Source organism: Gordionus sp. m RMFG-2023, chromosome 2 (genome assembly GCF_954871325.1).
Source record: "Gordionus sp. m RMFG-2023 chromosome 2, tfGorSpeb1-WG-v2, whole genome shotgun sequence".
Taxonomy (NCBI): Eukaryota; Metazoa; Nematomorpha; class Gordioida; order Chordodea; family Parachordodidae; genus Gordionus; species Gordionus sp. m RMFG-2023.
In genome coordinates this window covers 35,484,231-35,507,426 of record NC_088776.1, presented here as the reverse complement: position 1 = coordinate 35,507,426, position 23,196 = coordinate 35,484,231, and the positions used below count along the sequence as shown (strand labels likewise).

The 23,196-nt window shown below is 27.5% G+C and overlaps 1 protein-coding gene across 2 annotated transcripts in view; it reads right to left on the bottom strand.

Annotated features, from left to right (window-relative positions):
• Positions 1 to 1,319: 1,319 nt before the first annotated feature.
• LOC135923276 (SRSF protein kinase 3-like) overlaps positions 1,320 to 23,196 on the bottom strand; it is a 31,722-nt gene continuing 9,845 nt past the window's right edge. Inside the window, exons 4-16 of one of the 2 annotated variants that reach the window (XM_065457939.1) lie at positions 22,302 to 22,389; positions 20,035 to 20,122; positions 19,771 to 19,877; positions 12,396 to 12,558; positions 11,429 to 11,686; positions 10,398 to 10,757; positions 9,853 to 9,969; positions 9,189 to 9,296; positions 8,063 to 8,257; positions 6,403 to 6,495; positions 5,981 to 6,168; positions 2,143 to 2,305; positions 1,321 to 2,021 (exon numbers count right to left, since the gene is read on the bottom strand). In XM_065457939.1, the coding sequence (XP_065314011.1) occupies positions 1,834 to 2,021; positions 2,143 to 2,305; positions 5,981 to 6,168; positions 6,403 to 6,495; positions 8,063 to 8,257; positions 9,189 to 9,296; positions 9,853 to 9,969; positions 10,398 to 10,757; positions 11,429 to 11,686; positions 12,396 to 12,558; positions 19,771 to 19,877; positions 20,035 to 20,122; positions 22,302 to 22,389 (2,116 nt within the window). In that variant the 3' untranslated portion in view covers positions 1,321 to 1,833. Of the gene's footprint in view, positions 2,022 to 2,142; positions 2,306 to 5,980; positions 6,169 to 6,402; positions 6,496 to 8,062; positions 8,258 to 9,188; positions 9,297 to 9,852; positions 9,970 to 10,397; positions 10,758 to 11,428; positions 11,687 to 12,395; positions 12,559 to 19,770; positions 19,878 to 20,034; positions 20,123 to 22,301; positions 22,390 to 23,196 lie in introns of both variants that reach the window. The other variant, XM_065457940.1, reaches the window with a different exon arrangement.

Here is a 23,196-nt window from a genome sequence, read left to right as displayed (position 1 = left end):
CGATATTATATGCGAATGGTTTTCCATTTATTGTATTCTTGTGTGGTAAATGCCTGGCTCCTATATAGACGCCATATGAAAGCGTTAAATAATATAAAATTTATGCCTTTGGTATTTAAATCGCAGATAGCAAAAGGGTTGATGTTTGCAGGAAAGGATAATACAAAGAAAACCGGCAAACCTTCCAGCATAGATGTTAAAAGAAGAAAAGCTATCAACATTGCCCTCATATCGGATATAAGATATGACAAGTAGGTCATTTCCCAATGCCCGTAAGTATTAAGCAAAGGTGCAAGTATTGCATAGAAGCCTATTCAAGAATTATTTGCAAAAAATGTAATATTTATTTATGTTTAATAATAAACGAAATTGTTATTTGTTATTTCATATGAAATAAAATATTTTTTAAATGAACTTGCATTTTGCCCATTGATAACAATTGGAATCATTGAATATCTTTTGATAGAAATACTCGAAATAAGTTTTTTTGATAAAAATGTGTTATTTGTGTCTATAATAAATAACTCTTTAAAAAAAAAATTTTTCATCGAGGGAAAAAAAGTCGGGCGCGAAAGGGTTAAAAATTGGAAGTCATTTTCTTTTTAAATATTATTTTTTAATGACATAAGATGACCATTGATCAGTGTAAATTTGAATTTTTACTTTTTTTTCATAAATAATTTTAGATTTCAATTAATAAAATTTATACAAATATCAGAAAGAGGTAAAAATGGTTATTTGTATTTAAAAGTTAGCGAGTTTAAATATATATTAAGCAATAATATTTATCGGAATGAAAAGTAGAATAAGAGGTGCGTGATTTGGTTTTAAAAAAATCGATCCTGGATCCTGATCCCTTGAAAAAGAACAATTAACATTTAAATACGATCAGGAAATCTATAAATATTATTTATGAGTTACATTTCAGTTTAAAAATTATGTTTGAATATTTTTTAATTAAAATTTCTTGGTTAGTTCTATCTTAACACGAAAACATTTTCTGTATCAAAATAAAAAGGAACATATCAAGATATTATTACCTAAAATTTACAATGTTGCACGTAGAATTAGTGCCTAATCATGTTTTAGATCTTACAAAGTATTGCCATGAATTTATATATGTTTAAAAACAATTTTATTATGCAGTTCCATTAGCTTCAATAAAAAAATTTAAACTATTCATAAAATAAAAATCATAAATATAATTTAACTTTAAAAAAAAGGATTGTATTTTGATTTTTAAAAAAAGAAATATCATTTATTATAATTGGATTTAATAAAAACTTTAAAAAAAAATACAATAAATAGCTTTACAGTTCCGTTCTGGCAATAATTATTCTTTGTCATATAGATTTTTGTTTTCAACATAAAGGCAAAAATACTGAGGTGTGTTTTTATCACTGATTTTCCTAAAATTATAAAAAGGAATAGAATGGGCTGGGATTTAAATATACAAAATTCTAGCTAGAAAAAAAGAAAAGATGAGAATGACTCGTATAATAAATTATTTCATAAAAATACTAATTTTATAAAGTTCAGAATAAATATTTCTTTTAAAAAACCATTTTTTTAAAAAAATCATTAAATTTTTGTTATTACTAAAGAGGGGGGGGGGGGGGGGGGTAAAGTAAAGAAATTCGTTAAGTGCATCGTTATCTTTTTGAAGTGTATTTCTTTAAATTTAGCGCTTGAAGTATCTCGATAAAAAAAAACAGTTAATTTCGCGAGAAATTTCTATAATTTTTTAAAAAATATATTTTGCCTAAATTCATTATTCAAACTCGCAAATTAAGATTAATATAAATTTGGTTCATTTTTTTAAAAAAAGATTATTCAGGTATCACTGAACCATGGGTGGACTAAGCATTCGCCAGCAGTTGCTCTTTTACTAGAATCGCAATGGAGCATAGGAAGCAAAAAATCCGAAAATTCTCTAGCACAAGTGGAATCCCAATCGTATTTATTGGTTAAAAGATCGAACAGGGAATAAGGACGCAAATTGGTGATACGTTTTAACCTACCTGTTCGATGTCGATATTTTTTAAAAAATATATAAGTAATTAAAAAGAATATAAAAAACAATTTTGTAAATTTATAATATAAATAAGTCAAGATAAAGTAAATAAATGTTTTTCGGCAGACCTTGTTTGTTGAACAATTCTTTGCTATATTTACCGCCTAGAGCAATGCTTGAAGGTATATGACCGAGAAGTTCTATAATTAGGGCGATATGGTCTTCATCTCGAGAATAATCCTTACCTGAATGGGCTTCGAATAAGTAATCACCAGTAGCCAGCTCGAAAGCCTGTATATAAAATAATAATTTTAAACTCTAACGTAATTATTCTTCATAAACATAGCACAGCGCTAATTTGAGTAATATTAAACATATATCTGAAAAGAATACCAGGGCCGGGCGGTATATTTTAAAACCAAATGCTTAAAATCGCTATTATTAATTTAAATAAATCCGGACCAGCCCTGGAAATATGAAACCCGGGTCAGGCCGAAAGAAATTCGGGAGTCTCTGATTTTTGGCTTCATAATATAACAATAATATAAAACATAAGCTTATTCAAACAAGTATAATAAATAGCGAACCTTCAACACAACTGAACTTAAAATGAGCATTCCTAAAATTTTTCTAAAATGTATCATTGAGCATGTCTAAGCCAAGAAAGGTGACTATTTAACTAACCTAGGGATGCATTCATAGTGGAGGTTATGCCATTTAATACCTAACCAGGTTTATAAATCCTTCTACTAATATTAGTAAAAAATTATATCCATTAAATAATTTAAAATCACCTGTTAAAAAGTAAAAAGGAATATTTTATTACAAAAGGGGGAAAAATGAAAATATAATTTAAACCAGAATAATAAAATTAATATTGGTTATGCATTTCACAGGTTTCTTTCTTTTTTTTCCTCTTTAGCTTTCACCTTTTCTGGTGGTAAGCTCCTTCAACATCTCTCTCCATTTTATGTTATTCATACAATCTCTTTTATCTAATTTATACTTCTTTATATTGGCTCTAACTTTATGGCCGCATTGAAGTTTTGGCCTTTCTCTTTTACGTTTGCCCATCACTTCCAAACTCTCAACCTTATTTCCTATGTAGTTCATAGGCCTTCTCATTGTGTGCCCATAAAGTCTGTTTACCATTAACTTAGTCTTAATGGGCACTACCTATAAACTACTTAGTATTTTTGTACTGTGCACTTTATCCTTTCTTGTTACCCCAGCAATCATCCTCAGCATTCTCATCTCCATAGTTTGTAGACTTCTCTCGTCTGATTCTTTGGTTGGCCATGTTTCCGAACTATATAGTATAGTTGGTTGTACTATGGAACTGTAAATTTTTCCCTTTAATTTGTGTGGGATTCTTTTGTCAAATAGCACTCCAGATAAAGATCTCCACTTCAACCACCCTTGATTAATTTTACTTTTTATCTCTTTTTCTATTGTGCCGTTTGTTTGTATAGTGGAGCCCAAATATTTGCAGCTTTCAATTGCCGATATCTGCCATTCATTTATATCAATACTCTCTGTTTCATCTCCTCCTATCACCATATACTCCGTCTTTTCTCTATTTACTTTTAAGTCCGTGCTTTTCTAGGATATTTATCCAACACACTAATCTTTCTTTCATTTCATCCTTGGATTCGGCAAGTATCACAATATCATCTGCAAATATCATATTCCAGGGGACTGTTTGAGGTATAGACTGTGCTAATACATCTATTACTGTAATGAAGAGAAGTGGGCTGAGAGCCGACCCTTGATGAACTTCTTCGGCTATTGTGAAGCCTGCTGAAGTACCTGTTGTGCTACGGACCATTGTTGTATGGCCCATATACATATCCTTTATTATTCTTATATATTTTTCGGAAACCTTTTTGTGGCGTAGCGCCCACCAGATAAGTTTTCTTGGGATTCTATCAAAGGTCTTTTCTAGATCGAGAAAGACCATGTGTAGCTTTTTGTTCTTTTCCCTGTATTTTTCACTCATTTGCCTAATTGCGTGGATAGCATCAGTTGTTGATCTTCCAGGCATAAAGCCAAACTGAGTCTCTCCTATTTCGATTATGTAATCTTTTTTTCTATTATTTTTTCGTATAGTTTTAGACAGTGTGATATTAGTTTTATGCCTCTGTAATTTTGACAATTGTGTGGATCCCCTTTATTTTTGAAGATAGGAACTAGATAACTATGCCTCCATTTTTGGGGAACCTCTTCATTTCCAAATATTTTATTGTACAGATTGGTGAGATGTATTCCATCATCTCCCAGTGCATTAAGACTTTCTATTGGAATATCGTCTGGACCCCTAGCTTTGTTGTTTTTCATATGCTTAAGGCATGTGATTATTTCTTGTTCTGTTATAGGTTGTACAAGGTTTTGACATGGGGAGTGTTCGTCTAGATGTAGTATGTGAGAATTAAAGTTGAGAAGCTCCTGAAAATATTCTTTCCATCTATTCATTATTTCTTTTTCCTTTATTATCAATTTCCATCTTTATTCTTGATTACTTTCGGAGCTCCGTTTATATCCCTAGAATTCTTTTCTCGTTGTTTGGCTAATCTGTATATTTTATTTTGCCCTTCTTTGGTATGTAGTTCTTCATACATGTCATTGTATGCCATAGATTTAGCCCTAGCCACCGCCTTTGTAGCTAATCTCTTGGATTTTTTGTATCTTGTCTTGTCATCTGGGTTTTTGGATTTGTACCATATTTATAAAGGGCTTTTTTTTCCTGTATAGTGGTTTCTACCTCTTCATTCCACCACCATAGTTCTTTGTATGATTTATTACCTCCCCTTGTCAAGCCTAGTGTCGATTTGGCAGTGTCTATTAATCTGGATGAAAGGTCTGTCCACATTTTTTCACTGACTTGTGATGAATCTATTGTTTCAATGTTTGCATTGATTGCAAAGACATCTCTCATTGTTTTTAATTTGCCCCATTTGGTTCCAGTTTTATCTTGTTTTGAGTGGATTTATTTGAGATGTGTAAATCCATGACTAGTAGTTTGTGTTGCGGGGCGATATCTTCTCCTGGGATGACTTTGCAATTTTCTGCGAGAGATTAGTATGTAATCTATCTATGTTTTCCTTGTACCACTTTCATATGTTATTAGATGACTGTCTTTTTTCCTATAGTAGGTGTTGGTTAAGGCAAGGTCGAAGGCTTGAGCAAATTTCAGTACATGCTCTCCTTCATTTTTCTTTCTCCATATCCAAAACCACCATGATGCCTTTTGTAGCTATCTCTTGCTTTCCCCACATGCGCATTTAAGTCTCCACCAATTATGACTAGGTCATCCTTAGGGATTTCCATTACAGCTTCATCAAGGAGGGCTCTAAAGTCATCTTTCTCTTCTACCTTGCAACCCGTTTGAGGAGCATATACTGAAAGGATGTGTAGTAATTGACCAATGCAGAGTTTTATCTTCACTAATCTATCAGAGATCCTGTTGACTTCTACTACTGAGGAGGTTAGATCTTGACTGAGGATGATGCCAACACCGTTCCTATTGCTAACAATTCCATTATAGTACAATTTATACCTATCTCTCTCTTGTTCAAAATTGATGCCAATTCTCTCGTCTTAACTTTAAGCGTCCCAATATTCAAACTTGCTAATCTTATCTTCTTTGCTTTGACCTTTAGTTTACTTTTCACAGGATGGAGGTCTACACACTGCGCCTCGCTTGAAGGGAACACCCTAGCTTTCATATTCATATTTGTTTCCTAGGTTTCTTTTAATATGCAAATATTCTAAACAATAATAAATAAAAGTTAATCAGAGTGAATTTCAAAAAAAAATCCACTGATTCTCGCCTTGATCCATTTACTCCTATATCCTTATTATTTATACTAAAGTCAGGGTCTCAAGAAGCTGGAAAAAAATAATGAAATAAAATATAAGAATTTTAAAACAGGCAAGAGTTTTTAAAAAATCATAATAAATGAAAACCATGCAAGCTGTGCTCCAAATATCGGCAGAAGAATCGTAGCTTGAGCCGAGCAAGACCTCCAAACTTCTATATTGCCGCGTTTGAATATCCTCAGTGAAATGTTTGTGAACCCAACAGGCGTTTCCAAGGTCCGCTATTTTAACCCTTAGGTTTGGGCTGTCTTCGAGAGCCGGATCAGGGCCAGTTGCTATAATTTAAGCCATTTGAATAAAGGAATGAGTAAAAATTTTGTCAAAAAAATCTTTATTATTTTAAATTTGAAATGTAAAAAAAAAGGATGTCTTCTTCCGCGATATCCTAAAAATAATAATTATAGTTAATATTATATTAGCTTTTAATAGAAAAAATATCAAGAATGATTCGAAATTTAAAAAAGGAGAACGATTATAGATATTCAAAATTATTTTAATAATAATATTACGTTTAGTAGAAATCGTTATATTTTCAGCGGGAAGAGTAATAGGTTCCTCTTTTTTATTACGCGAACGCGCTACATTGCCATAATCAACCATATCTATTTCATGTCATATTATGTTATATATGAAATATGATTGATATCATCAGATTATTTTATTATTTGTAGAAATTTGAAACGTGAACAAATAAACTTTGTAAAATAAGGATTTATTTAAATCAAGAACATTTAGCGATATTACAAAATATGCGACAATTTATTCGGGCTGTTTTTTTATTGAATTTAAGCAGCATTTAAATTAAATAGATAGTTTTAAAAAAAATTAGAAATATTGTAATTTTTTGGCCGTTAATAATTATTTTCAAGTTTTTTTTATTTGCTTGGGAGTTTTTAATTTTTTAAACATTACCATTAAGTGTGTGATAATATTATGAACCTGGCATTGGTAGGAAAGGAAAAGCACATATGCTGTTAAAATAGAGTTTCTTTGTTTTTGTGGACAAATCAATTATTTAATAATTAGCTCAAACCAATTTATTTTTTTAATAAAGCCACTAAATTATTTATTGAAAACCGAGAAATAGTAGTTCCTGACTTAAATTTTAAAACTAAATGCCTGGATAAAAATTTTGTATCAGACATCCAGGCCTGGTTTGTATTTTAATTTTTATAAAATACTTGAGTCGGGCTGGGCCTAAAAAAAATATCAGGGCTGGGCATTATTTTAAAACCAAATACTTCAAATAACCATTATTATCTATAAAAATTAAATATCATATATTTTAAAAAAATCCAGGCTGGACCGAAATATTTTCTCTTTGTAAATCCAGGCTGGGCCACCTAAATCGTATCTAAGCAGGTCTTTGAATTATATGAAGATCACATACACCAATAATGCCTTAGAAACATTAAATAAGGTAATTAATTATGGAAATACTTTATGATAGAATGTTTAGTTGTCTCATTTCAAAATTATTAAGAAAATAATAGAAAAATGGTCTATGCAAAAATAATATATGGCAAATCTACTAATTACTTTAAAAACAAGAACCTACACATAAATTGAAAGCAATTAATCAATAAAAAATAAATTTGTTAAAATTAATTTGTAAAACTATCAAAAACATAAATGATTAGGGCAAAGGAATTTTAAATTGCCCCATCTTATTTAAATTATTTATGAGTAATCATATGGCATTTTTAAATTATTTTTATTTAGATTTGCTCAATGACATGTTCAATAAAAACTGCAATTACATAATGAATCTCATTTTTGATATTTTATTTGTTAATTCAGTTTTATATAATATATCTGATAACTTATAAAAAAAAAGATATTTGCATACATACTAAACAACTTTCTAATAAATACTCATAAATTTTAGTTTACAGCTCAGTTTATCTATTTTTCTACTGTTCAATATTTTATAAATATTGTCCAAATTAATTATTTCTTGATAATAATAATACTGCCCATTTTAATTAATTTTAGGTCCAAAATAATCATAGCCATTATAAATGTCTTAGAAAATTTTGAATTACGGAATGAGTGATATAAGAATGTACATATAACTTTCGATCAAAATATATTAACTTTTTTCTTTATCATACAGGTATTTTTTTTGCATTCAGAGATTCAAATATATATTATAAATTTATTTGCAACCTTTATCAACAACTTTGAAATAATTAGTTCCAGAGTTATTGTAATAAGTTTTTTTAGTTTTATTAGTCGCCCCATTCAAAGCTGTGCATGGTTGAGAATGGGAAGAAAAATACACAGAAGAAGAGGAAGTTTCGCTCGTATTATCTTGATTGGACGATAACACGCTGCTGCTATTTGAGTTAGAATTTAGTCCAGCTTATAAGATTACAAATAATTTTTTTTTAAATTATAAAATATGTCACTCCTAAAATATTTCGAAATAATAGATCAAAGACCTGAAGGGGTACTAATTTTCAGGCACAGACTGGTCTGGGTTTAAAAATTCGTAAATTTACCTGCTCGATTCAGTTCGGGGTTGCAATTTATTTTTAGGCCCAGTCTGTCCTGGTTTATTAAATTCATAATACTTGAGTTGGGTTTTGGGTGTGGCCAACAGGTCTTTGATTTCAATCAATGTGTATGACCTTCACAACATAAAACTTTCATTTTAAGCTGGAATTAATACAATATAAATATGCAAGGATGAATATCAAATCAATTTATATTAACGGCAAGAGAGCTCTTGATAACCTGAAGGGAAATCATAATACATGGTGAAATTGTTTCACCATATGTAATTTTTTAAAAACTTTGAATAGGGTGTCAACGATCTCAATTATATTCTCATTATTAGTTTAAACGGGTTAGTTCCGTTCCGGTTATGCTGATTGGTTCTAGTTTGGAAATGCATATCGGTTCTTTCCGGTTTTTATAAGCTTTGATTTTGTATAATCTATTACAAATCTTTTAATTGAGCCATAATTGTTTACGAAAAATATTTTAAAAATAAAAACAAAAGGAAATAAGTCAAATTTCTCAATTTTATTATAAAACTTATTAAGAAATAACAAATTAAATAATATAACCATGTGTATGTAAGCTAATCATTAAAATTAATAAATATAATTATAACCCGGTTTATAGGTATTTATAACGGTTCGGCTCTCTTTTTTGAGATTTTATTATTAACGGTTCGGTTACGCTTCGGAAAATGATAACGGTTCATTATGGTTTCGAGATTCGACACCCTGCTTTGAATTAAATCATTGAATTTAAAATTCAAAAATATAATTAGTATTATCTGGACCTGGTTGCTCTGAATGGTTGTTGGCGTTGTCACCAGCTAAATGAGCTATAATTTTTAAATCTTGTCGCTTTGGGATTATCGCATATTTTTCTATGTCTTTCAGTATGACTAGTATAAAATATGTATAAACATAATATATTATAAGAAATTTGGTAGAAATAGCATATCTGTCGAAAATAAAATAATTATGTGTATCCTTTAATTTAAAAGTGCTTGTTTTGATCTATATTAACTTTGTTTTTAAAAAAAATTTAAATAATAAAAATGGAATTTAAAATCATATTTAAATTTAAAAATCTTTTAACATTTATTACTACCTTTTGCATGTGCAAAAATATTTGTTATAAAGAGACAAAATTAAACAACTTTAAAGGAATTATTTTCGTAAATTTCTAAGCTAAATCAGATGATGATAATATAATAAATAATATAGAATAAGGGCAAATAGAAAGATTCTTTTAATACAAGGGGTAATTTAATCATAATATTTTCAATTTTAAAAAATAGCTCGGTCCACAAAATTAGAACGAACCCTAAATATTGTGATTATGTATGTCATAATAAAACAGATTGATATTTTTATTTTCATTAATAAAAATGTTTTTATGTATTGGCTTATTGGTATAAACCATGAAAATTGGCGCATTTTTTTATGATTATTTACCGTCGAAAGATATGGGGCCTGTAGCGGGATATATTACATCATCTTTAATATTAAAAGCATCGGTATAGTCATCAATGTTATTTGTAATTTCGTTAGATTCTAAGCTGCACAAATCTCCTATTGATAATGAACATATTTTTAAAATAAATGAGCAGTAAAACCAAATCGTAAAGAATAAAGGTTTGGTTCGAACCTTTTCCTAAATAAGCACATTAAAAATTTTTTTCACTATTCCCTAAAAAATATTGAGTCATAGAAAATTAAAATATTTTAAAAAATCTTTTATTTATAGAAGAACTTGGGCAACTGGCACTTTCAAATAGTAATATAAAAAAGATAAGTTGATCAATCAAGATTGATTGTTAATAACCTTTAAAAAAGTTAGAACATGTTTGAACTAGACAGACCTTTTAAAGGTTTGGTTCAGGTGATAAAATTTTTAACTGTTAAAATTGAATTCTATAAATAATTAATAGTTAATACCCGTGTAACCGTTCGGATTAGGTATGAATATATAATATCAAAAACAATAAAGTTTTTTTTACCGTTACAAACAAATCTTCTTTTATCGCCTTCTTTACCGTCCACCATCACGTCATTGGGTGATTGTGGTGTCTGCTGCGATGGTAAGTTAGTTTGTTGTTGCTTCTTAATCTTTTTCTTGATTTTTTTCTTCTTATTCTGTGACATTTTTTGAGTGCAGGAGCCAGCGAAAGACGAGGGGTAGTAAATTCCGGGCTTCATGGAGTGACTATTCTGAGAGGAGTAAACGGTAGACGTATCGAAATCGTCTATGTTTTCGGTTAAGGTAGCGACGGCGATATTAGGCGAGATAATTGTATTATCTGGTGAGGCGGGAATTGTGGTGTTATAGGCAGTGAAGTTTTTGGAAATTAAATTTTCACCTGGATATAATCAATTACAAAATAGTTGAATGAGTATGGAGGCAAAATAGCCGTGAAAATTGTAAAAATTAAAGTTAGAAGGGTAATTATTAGAAATTTGAAAGGCTTGGTTCAAATTGTTAAAATATTTTAATAAGCTAGTCTAGCTTAAGATTATTATTTTTTCCAGTTCAATAAATTTTTAAGGACAGTAGTAACTTATAAAAATTTCACGAAAAGCCAGTGAAAATAGTTTTATTGGCTAAGCCGATCTCTGATAATTAGAAAAGTAAAATCACAATGGAGAAGCTGCTCTGTGTTAAAAAATTTTTTATAGAACTTAAATAACAACTTCACAGAGGAGCACAATCCTGTAGAGGAGGTAACCATTCAAGATGAATGTATAGTTATTAAATTAAAAATGAAAGAATAGCAAATTTCAATATAATTTAATGGGTTATATATTAATTTATATTTTAAAACAAACAAATATATAATATTTAGTAGCTACAGAAGAATTAATTTAATAAAAGGTATTAAATTATATTAATGCGGTTACGTATCAAATATAATGATAACACCCTATAAGATTTGCCATGCGTATAAATTTTTAAGAATATATTTAAAGAAAAGTTACATATCTACAATTAAGTTAGGAACCCATAATATTTATAGATCAATAGCCCTTTTACCTTGTTCATTCAATTTTTTCTTATTATTGTTTTTTTTCTTTTTGTGACTCTTTTTGGCTTTGCTAACGCTATTAGGCGTGAGCGGTTGTTGATTCTGTTGTTTGAGTGGCGTGTGTTGTTGAGCAATTTCGTTTTCGGCGTGAGAATGATTTGATTTAGGCATGAGAGGTGATGACGTAGTAGGAGATTGATGGCCACCCAAGTTATTCAAGTAATAAGTATCAGGCTTTTCATTTTTATGGAGAGGGTCTGTGCTCACTGTTATATTTTAAATGAAAGTGTTAAAAGGAATAGGTTGTATAAAAAAAACCGACTTAGAAATTTAGTCAGGCTAAGGCCATACCGGCAAATTATAGTGCCTAAGGTTAAAATAATAAGCCAAAAATCGAAAGCCGCCAAATATCCTTCGAAGAATTTGGGAATTTTGAGCGTTTTACATTTAAAATTTTTATCGTCAGCCTACTACTTGTATTGCAGGATTTCCCATTCAAAAAAGTAAAAATCCAAACAAAAAATAAAATCGTTATTTAATATAGATTTAAAAAAAAATATTCTTTTGTTAATTTAATAATCCGATAATAGGATTTTTTGGCAATTTATATTAAATTTTTCATTATTTTCAATTTCTTTATTATTTTTTTCTAACAATTTGCGATCTCTCTTTAATTTTATGTCATCTTTTCTCAATTAATTTTAATTAATATTTATTGTATTCTTTGCACTAATATCTTTATCTTTCTTTAAAATTCTTCATTTCCATTGTTATCTTTTTTCTATTTTTTTGTAATTTTTAATCATTCTTTTATCTCTATCTCATTACAATTTGAGGGAAATAAATTCATTTGTAAAATAAATAAATAATTAAATCCGTTATTTATTATTTGTTAAGTTAGAAGCGGATTTAAAAATAAATATATTTTTCGGCCAGATCGGTTTTGTAGTTAGTTTATTTTTGGTTAAAGCTTACGTTGTGAAATTGGTAATTTGTGTCCCGCATTGATACAAAATATAGTTTCGAGAGCCAATTTTCGCACATAATCGTCTGGTATAGTGATTAGAATATTTTCTGGTTTAATGTCGGTGTGGATAATACGACATTTGTAGTGCAGATAGTAAAGACCTTGTAGTACCTGAATATTTTTTTAAATGATTGTTATATATATGTAAATAAGATATACCCCTAACTTATCAGAGTACCAATTTTATAAATCCCTAATGTCATATTAGTTTTGTTAAAAAAATTTATGGCTGAGTGGTACTCAAATAAAGTGTTGCTTTATTTACCCATCATCAATTCCTCTAAATAAAAAAAAATTAATGTATGCATGAACTTTTTAATATAAGATTTGATAACATTTTGTAAAACCACATAATTTTACGGATAATGTATATATATAAAGAACTAGAAAAGTTAAAACGTCCACCTGAAAATTTGCCTGATTCCCGGTATAGTGCTTTGGACACGTCCCATCAAGGATATAACTCAAAAAAGGGAATGAATTATAACGGATAACAAGTTTAATTTTAAAATTGTGAACCAAAATTTATAAAGAAACTGGTATCATTTATTCATATTTTTTTCTTATTAATTTCCAGCCTAATTAAGATGCTATATCGGAATCTGAAAATAAATTAGTTTTATAGAAAAAATGGTGAAGTAGATGAAAGATACATACGCATCCATAAAGGGGTATTTTACAAATCGAACTCAACTATAAAAGTATTTCTCCAATTTTTATTTTTTATCTAACGCTGTAAATTTATCTTCAATATATTTCTATTAATATTTTATTTATTCATATAAATCAAAACATATAGTGCTTAAAATTGAGCAGAAGCGTTTAGTGTTGTAATTAAAAAATACTTTTTAGATTGAGGTAGTAATTGTTTTAAAAATGCGCAAAAAACGTTAATAACAATTTGAAAATTACTCTTTCATACATTATTCGAAATAAAATGAGCTACGGGAACGCTTCTTTGTAAGAACTATTAACCTACCAAACGGGTACAACTCTTTTGCCATTTTCAATTACTTATAAAACTTAATTTTTTGGTAAAATTTTGTGACTCTGTCTAAAATAATTCTGTCTTTCCATTGGGAACATTGCTAAAAAAATTATATCTTTCCTTACTGACCAAAATATTTAAAATAAATTTAGATAATCTTTAGTCATTTTCATCGATAAGAATTTTTATTTTATGGATTTTATTGTAACAACATTTTTCTCCAACATTTTGGTAATCTGGTGTCATTGAATGCAAATATTGTTAAATAGATCTTGCGGCTATACTTGTATTTAAGATTCTTTTGACATTTTCAATAAGATGCTAGTATCTGTAACTAAGATCCTTTATTCTGAAAAGAATCTTGTATCTTTTTCATTTTCCTGACAAAAGATAGATTCTTTTTAATATTCATGCTTGAAAAATTTATCTATCACAGATTATATTTCGACAACTAAAATTAGCTGGAAAATTTACAACCAGTAAGATAGATTATAAAAATTAACAACATCAAAAAGAAATAAATAAAGAATATATTTTATATATAAATAAAATGTAACTCGAAAGAATATAATTACCAAATTTATGTTATATTTTTTAATTTGTAGAATGATTAACACTCATGGTAGTGAAAGGAAAATTATAAAAATAAGTACCCCTGAATCAAATTCCAATCTTAAAATTTTAGATGTAAAGTTTTTTAAATAATTTAAGTCAAAAAGGATAATATAAGGCTAAATTCAAACCTATACAAACAAAAAAATTATAAAGGGAGAACCAATATAGCTTAATAGGATAAAAGAGGAGAACAAACTCCTATATAAATTTGCTAAACATATTAGCAGAGTTGTTAACGGTCCTTAAAAGTAGCTAACTCCCACTCCCACCTTCATAAAAAGAGCTAGCTCCCACTACATTTTTAAAAGGAGCTAGCTCCCGCTTCAAGTCATGGAGTGCCACTCAATAGCCGCTCCTTTGATTTTCATTTTTTTAGAAAGTACAAGAAACAAAATCATATTTTTTAATCAAAAAGTTTTATTTATATTAAATGATATATCAAAATATTTTTAATCTTTTTTAATAGCTTTTAAAAGTAAAATTTTGAATCTAACATTCACGCTTCTCCTGTAGAACCTGTTTAGCAATACTAAACAGGCGCTCAACAGGAGCACTAGAAGGAAGCGGGGTATTGTTTTATAAAAATATTTTTTAATACAGGAAATCAAAAATAATAATTTTGATATCATTATTTAAAATTTTTTAAATAGATAATTTATTTTTTATTTCGATTTCTTCTTCTATGATGTTTGGATCCATAATATCAAAAACTATTATCATATATCTATAAAATGAATATTAATATGACTTACAAGATTTTCCAAGAAATTTTCAATATAAAAAAAAAGAAAAACTTCATGTTTAATATTTTAATCGATTAGATGAACCAATATAAAACTCAGCTCAACATTTGATATTGTAAATATTTAAATAAAATTTCATTTTTATTAAATTTTAATTAATATATAAATAGATTTATTAATATTTAAAAAATAATTTAATTTAAACATTTAGCATTTGTAATCAGAGTTGGGCAGATCTTTCGGAAAAAGAATCTAAAAACAGATACAAAGTCTTTATAAAAAATGAATCTTTGATACAGATACTAGTATCTTATTCAAAATATCTAAAAGATGCAAGATAAAAGATACTAGTATCTTTTACCAAATAAGAGAATCTTAAATACAAGATACTTTTATAAAATTATGATTACCAATTTAGAATAGTATATAAAATACATTGATGAAGAACATAACATTGTCATATAATAAGATTGAATATTTACAATAATTAATAGAATATTTAATGACGAGTTAAACTCATTATAATAATAATAGAATATTTAATGACGAGTTAATTATAACATCAGACAATTTATTATTAGTTTTAGCCCATTCATAGCATAGTCAGGGAAGGGAGACTAGTATTTTTAAGGTGAGTTGAAATATTAAATTCCAAAAGAGTATTTAAAATAGATTAAATTAAATCATTATATTTTACGATAATCAATTTTTTAAATAATTTATCATTAAGTCTTAGCCATTTCGGGGAATTAAACATTGTGCCAAAACTAAATAACTTTTCACCTGGAGCTGATTAAGATATTGCAGTATTTTATTTAAAAAAAAATTCTTAATGGAAGGATAATAATTAAAAATTTCTAATGTATTTCGACGGTCTTTAAAATAATTTAACAGCACGTGTTTCACCGAAAAAAAATGTATTCGATATTAGGTGGTATAGTTCGAGCTTGATTATATACTACTACTGCATTTAGGACTTCTTTTAATAATATAAAAGCATTTTTTTTATCATTCGACAATTCATAAGTTCTTAAAATATAGATTTGATGATAATGCCAAAAAAGCCTCATCATATTCATCATCATAAGAAAAAAAATTTTCCAAATCTTTTGCCCATACCTTCTTGGACAAATTTTAATAAAGGTAGGCAATATTGAAACTTAAATTTTTAAGTTTACATAAGTTACTTTTAACCACTAATAGTATGGGCACTAATTTCCTACTACTCTGCCCTTATAGTTTGTCAAACAATCAATTGTTTCAAATAATAAATTAAAATGTGATTTATATTTAACAGTGAAGTCATACTATCTTATAGGCTATGCCATCTGATTATGCATGCATGTTTTAGCTGATTACCACTGGTTATCTTCCCTATCTTTTAAAAAAAATTGGGCCTTCCACTTGCGTTCTATAATTTTGTACATTTTCCCATTACTCCATATCAATTGTGTAATTATTGGTTTTATTTTGATATACCGGGTTGAATTATTTTTTTATGGTGGTAGAGTTTGCAGGTTCTCTTCTTTGCTCTTTTAAATACAACTTATATTGAGTATAAATGCCTAAATGGCATCTCTAATTTAAAAAAATTAATATATAAATATATTGTAACATAAAATTTTCATATAAAAGAGTTGTTAAGGCGGCGCTCCTCACCTTTTTAAAAACACCTGAAGAGCCACGCCACTCCTTTTAAAAATCAGGAGCAGGAATAAGCTCCTTTTAGGGTTGGAGTGGAGGAGCGCCGCTCCACCCCTCTTTTAAATAATTTTAACTGTTTATCGTCACAATAAACCTGAATTACCTTAGTAAAGAGAATGGCGAGAAGATGGTCAATGATTTTAAATATGATACATAAATGTAGATTTAATGACTTATTTAGAGTTACTGATAAGAAAACATAGATGAATTTTTGCTAGATTTGGGAAAGGAATTAGCAGGTGTTATTAAACATCATCCATTAGTAATAAATAAAATAATAAATTCCTTCAAATATTTTTTAATTTTTAAATAATTAGTTAAGAATTCCTCAATTTCCAAGATTTTGTCAGGATTAGAGATTTGTCAATCCCGGTTCGCGGGCATGGCAAAAAATATAATGGGCCGGGTCGGGCAATTCATACATAAAAAAATTCGGGGCAGGCTAGACAATTTATACATAAAAAATTAGACAGGACCATGTAAATCTACGATTTTTCATATAATTTTGATATATATTTTTGAATTTCAAGCTAATATTTTGATTAATATTATTTAAAATAGATCATAATATGCTTATTTCGTATTTTATAATCTGTCTAACTAGAATATTAAATTTATAAATATAAATCATTTTAAGGTTTTTTCTTTTAAAATATAAAGTATATAAATAGATTTTATTATTATTTTTTTACTTTTCAGATTAAAATTAGTTATTTAGTAGCTAATTTAAAAAATATATATTGAGTAATGAATGAAAAAAAGTTAGAAGTTATTCAAGACTTATATTATTTGAGATTTAACATTTCAATACTCTGGTAAAAAAATGACGTAAGTGTTCTGGTGGGGTTTAAAGACCCCAATTTTAAATGTATCCCATTTATATTCATTATTTTGATTTAATATTTGGATATATGATATAACTAACCTTAAACTTTATAAGATATTTATTTATTTTAATTTATTATGCTTATATTAAATATGACGAGGATAATAATAACTTGTGGCAAAATTTTCTAAAAAGAGTTTACTTTTTTAAACTTTCAAATATTAAAATAAAAAATAATTTATCTATCATATCATCATTATAATTTTGATCTTTATTATTATAAAACAAGATTTACACTAATACATTCAAAAATAAAAATAATATAGGACAGACACTGAAATAACATTTATCACATAAAACATTAATATGCTCCAACATAAATTTATTTTACAAATTTGGCAAGTATTTAGTTTTCTTATCCTTATTTCTATGATACATATCACGTTTTCCATTTGAGTGGATAATATTCCCAATATGCTCTTACCTAATATATTGCAAATAATTCCTTCAAAAGTCACGGAAATCGGAGACTTTTTTTCATACTTCCAAAATGGCCTAATAAGTTCCATTGATATTTTTATGTTTGCTATATTATGTAATATAATTGATGTTATGTTTAGAAATGTGTAAAAAATTGTTATGGGCTATCGATTTGACTTTCATGAATGAATAACTTTTTATAATTTGATCAATCATATCCACCCCACCTTTAGTCATATTATAAAATGTTAAAATTCCATGTTTGCTTGGGTCATTTGTATCAACATTTTTTTTATGATGGAAAGTTAATAGCATTATGTCATTTTTTCCTTTCTTTGGAACCTATGATAATGTTATTTTTTCATATTCACTGGTGAAAATAGAAATAAAATAACTCCATAAGAAAATCGTTTATTTCTTTTCTATTGATCTCATTCATAATACAATGTATTTAAATTTCGTTTTGATAAACATTAGGGCTGTGCCGATATTAAATATCGATCTAATGGACACCGATATTTAGCATTTTACAAAAATATCGGATAGGGCCGATACCTGTAAAAAAACCGAACCGATCTTTTTACTTTTCCTTTTTTTATTATTTTATTTTATGTTATGTATATTTATTTTACATTTTTATAATATTTTCTAATTAATTTTTTTTAAACAATGCAATGCAAATGCATAACACCCTCTAATTTTTTTTTCTTTTTTAAAAAAATTTATAGTATTTTAAAAGTTTTTTTTATAAAAATAGAAAGGAACACCCAATGATTTTAAATCTTTATAAATAATAACGCCAATTTTATTATTTATATTTTTAATAAATGAACTTTTTAAAATATGATATCTGAATTATGGAAATATTTTACAAACGACAAAGATAATTTTGCAAAATGCGTTATCTGCGGAATCATCTGAGCCTGCCTTCAGTACGGCAGAGGATAGATAGTACATATCGTAGAAGCTTATTGCCAGAAAATCTAGAGGATCTCATATTTATTTTAAAAAATCAATTATATTATAATTTTATATATTAAATATTACAATTTTATAATTCATACTAACATAAAATGGATATATTATTAAATATATATTTTTAAATTAGTCTTAATTGTAAAAATAAAAAAATTAAATTAAATGCATAATTCGATTTTTTGCATAAAAAATATTGATTTCTTAATTACATTTGGTTCAATGGGGGACGGTGAAAATCAATATAAATATCGGATCGGTATCGGATCGGTTTTGAAGCAATATCGAATCGGAAAATAAATGGATCGGCACAGCTTTAATAAATTTTATAATATATATATAATTATAATAATTAAAATATTTATTTTAAACAAAATTACGAATTTAATCTGGTGGGCTTTCGGAGATTCCAAACAGTCACAAAATGCTTATATATTAACTACTCAACCAAAATAAATAAAATTTGAAATAGATTCTGAGATATATTTAATAAAGCTACTGAAATCTAAATCATAATAATTAACAACATAAATTCTAGCATGCTTGGGGTCCTATACCCCGAAGTATTGAAGGGATTAATACAAGATTTTACAATAAATAATAAAATAAATTCACAAAAAATTAAAAAGGTTATTTATGATATAATCTAATTAATTGATTTATAAAACGGTCGTTGTAGAAACTAGGCATAAAGCTTCAACTGAGATTGGAAAATAAAATTAGATTACGATATTAAAAATGTGGACAAAAGAATTCGGGCTAAGGCAGACTTTTTGTAAAACTTTGACGGGTCAGGTAATTTATGCAAAAATTCTTAACGGGATTGGCTTTGCAAATTTCTAGTTAGAATAAATATATAAAATTAATTCCTTTAAAAATGTTTTTTATTTAAAAAAAAACTCTGTTGGGAAGAAAGGACAGAGACCTATCCTATCTGAAAAAATATGGGATGGGCTTTATAAGACAATGTATAATTTAGTTAATTTACTAACTTGTTTAATAATTCGCTTGACGTTAATTAACGGGATACCTCTATAACTGCATCTAATGATGAGCTTCAGCAAATTGTGGCCAAGCACTTCGAATACCATGCACACATCTTAGTTTACACAAAATTAAAATATAAAAGCATTTTTAAATCTTCACCCAATTATATTTATGACCCTTTTCTCGAAAAGTATTTATTATTTTTGAATACACTCACAAAAAAAATTAATATAATAAATTTTATCAATAAAAAAAGAAATAAAAATTACGTGTTCCATTTAAACCAGTGATCTTAAAATCGTCTAAAAGTTGGACAGTCTTTTCTCTGTAGGAATTATTGGGGGCCGTGTCTCTAACCTAATGTTCATATATATATATGAAAAAGAAAGAAAATAAATAAAGCTTAACATTATTTTTTAGTAAAAGAAGATAAATGTCTGGTTTAAAATGCAAAGAACAAACCACAAATCTTAATTATTTCAGTTATGTTTTAAATTTCGATAGTTTGAAAACAGAGGTTGGATGACTAAAATAAGGGGTACAGTTTCTAATTTCTTCAAAATGAGGTTCTGCTTGGGGTTCTCCCAGTTCCTTAATCTGGATGACCATATTTGCAATTTTGAATATATTATGTCATATGTTTTTATGGAATAACGGTTCATCTCAAATCCTTTAGAATCTTTCAACTTTAAAAATTCCACTTAGGTGATTTTTAATTTTTATTGTACCGAAAATGGATGATGTCTGAATATACCTACCCTATAAATTTCGGAAAACTTTGCCATATATCTTTGTTTTTAATTTATATGAAAAATCGAATAAATATATAAATTAAAAGTAGTTAAAAAATTCATGGCAATAAAATTCAAGCTACTCGATACATGTTAGAAGACATTTCGGGTAGAATTAGTTTTTAAAAAATTAAAAACCACGCTCGAAAATTATTTAAAATTAAGAGATTTCGAATACTCGCTTGAAGCTCCAGGATACGTCGATATTTCAGAAAATTAAGGACATAATCAATTGTCTGTTTTAAGAAAACTGGTTGTCTCCCCTAAATATTTTAAAGAAAAAGTGGCATTTTTACCTATAAATCTTAAATAACTCATCTAAAAAAGAACTTAAAATTTTTCAATAATTTCTCTTTCTAGAGATCCTAAACGAACTCCTCTAAAGATGAGCTTTAATTTCTAGTAATAAATAGTGCATGTAACACATAGAATATGTAATAAATGCATACAGTTTTCGTTTTAAAAATATGCATTTAAGTTAATTTTATCATATTTTATGCTCTTCAAATGCAATAAAACATAAAAATTTATTGTTTGCTCTATATGATATATATATATTTATAAAGGATTTATGATTATATGATGGAATACACAAAGAAAATCGATGAAACTAAACGTAAAACCAACATTTTTTGATAAAATCATGTTCTAATACATTGTAAGTTACTTAATGTTTTATTTTGTCGATGTGGTAAAAATAAAAAAATTTTTTAACAAATGTTGTCACAATAAATATAAATAAAGAATATTATTTTCACTTGAATTATCAATAGATTTATCTTAGTATAGGTATCAGAAACATGCAAAAGCGGGACGAAAGTTGTATGCTAAAAAACAGTATAAAGTTTAAAAATATCTTTTTATAAAACCCGGGCAGGATCAATTTTTTTTAAAATATTTTAATTTACAGGTATTAATTAGATGGGAAATCATATGAATCATTAACATTCATTCACGGTTCTTTATTATATATAATCTCCCTTTTAAACATACATATTTAAAAGCTGGGTCGGAGCTTAAAAAAACATGAGACCAGGCATAAAATAATAGTTTTCTAAATATGCGGCAGGATTGGAAAAAATTTTTTTTTAAAATCCGGACAGGGCCTGAAAATCCTATCTCAGCAGGCTTCTTATAATCGACATAATAAAACATCTATAAAGTGATAATAGCAATGGTGAAAATTTTAAGCAAAAAAAATAAACAACATATCCCTAAGTAGATTACACTATATACTTGATAATTAAAAATCCCTTTTTAAGGTATTTCAAATATTTTGGTTAAAATTCGGGTTTCTGTCTGCTGTCTTTATTCTTATCCGATTGCCAAATAAGAAAATTAAATCTAAATATGTTACCTTACCCCCTCATTCTACAAAAAAAGATAATTTTTTTTACAAAAACCATTTCTAGTGTTGTTAAACGGTTCGATTTTTAAAAACGACTAGCTAAAAAATATTATGAAAGCCTGGAGATTTTGCATAGATGGCAGAAAGGTTTGGACATATTAACGAAACCTTGAGACTTGCCCAATATTATTTTGACTAAAATCGTAATTTAAAATAGGTTAAATCGAGCCGTTTAACAACACTATTCTTCGTGCAGAAATTTAATAGCAAGACCATTTTTTTGCAATATGTAGTGAAATAACCAGCTGGCGACACTTCTCAAGATACTGTATATTCAAAACGGGAAACGAAAAAAGCATAAGCAGGTTTTAAAACTGTATGGTATAAGTAAACGTACGCATCTCAAGAGCTTAATTTCATCCAAAGCCGATTCCGTGTAATGAGATGCACTTTTGACGACTTTCATAGCTACAAATCCTTTACTTCTAAAAAATTAAACAAGAAAATGTATGTATAAATATTAAATTAAATTTTTCTTAAGTTGAAGATGACATCGATTATAATAGACCTTAAAATGGTTATTATATATAAATTCTATTATAAAAAGAGCTTAGTATACGACCAAATATTTTGCGTATCTTCTTATTAAGCTTTAAATATAAAAGATCGTAAATGTAATGATGCCACATGAGAGCTTCTGAATATTTATATATTTAAAAAATACCATCCAATAAAAAAACTTATCTCTGAAAAAGCGAATAACCTTCCCTGATAACCCTTTGGGTGATTCTATGTCAAATCGACCAAGAAACAAAATTTTTGACCACCATACTTGAAACCGAATAAAACTTCCTATGATGATTATATAGAGTTCAAAGTAAATAATTATCAAAGTTAGCTCTAGATCAAATTAATTCGAAGTTATGGGCCCTCAAAATGATACAGGTACGATCTCTGCTTAAATATCTTAATTTACTTGATAAATATTTGGTACAAATTTATAACATTTTGCAGCCCTTAAAATTCTCATTAAGAAAATATAAAATAAAGTAATCCTCAGTGTCGATGTATTTCCGATAAAAAGATGAATTTATATTGAGCAATCCACATTTTGGGATAATAAAACTCATCAAATATGTTTATAACCAATATAAGAAATGAGAGGAAAAAAAATTTAAATATTATTTCGTTTTTATAATTTTTGGAAAAATAACTTTATGAGCGCTATCTTTTTAAAAATAATTTTTCTGATAATCATTAAACATTAACGGTTAAATAATCCTTTTAAGCCA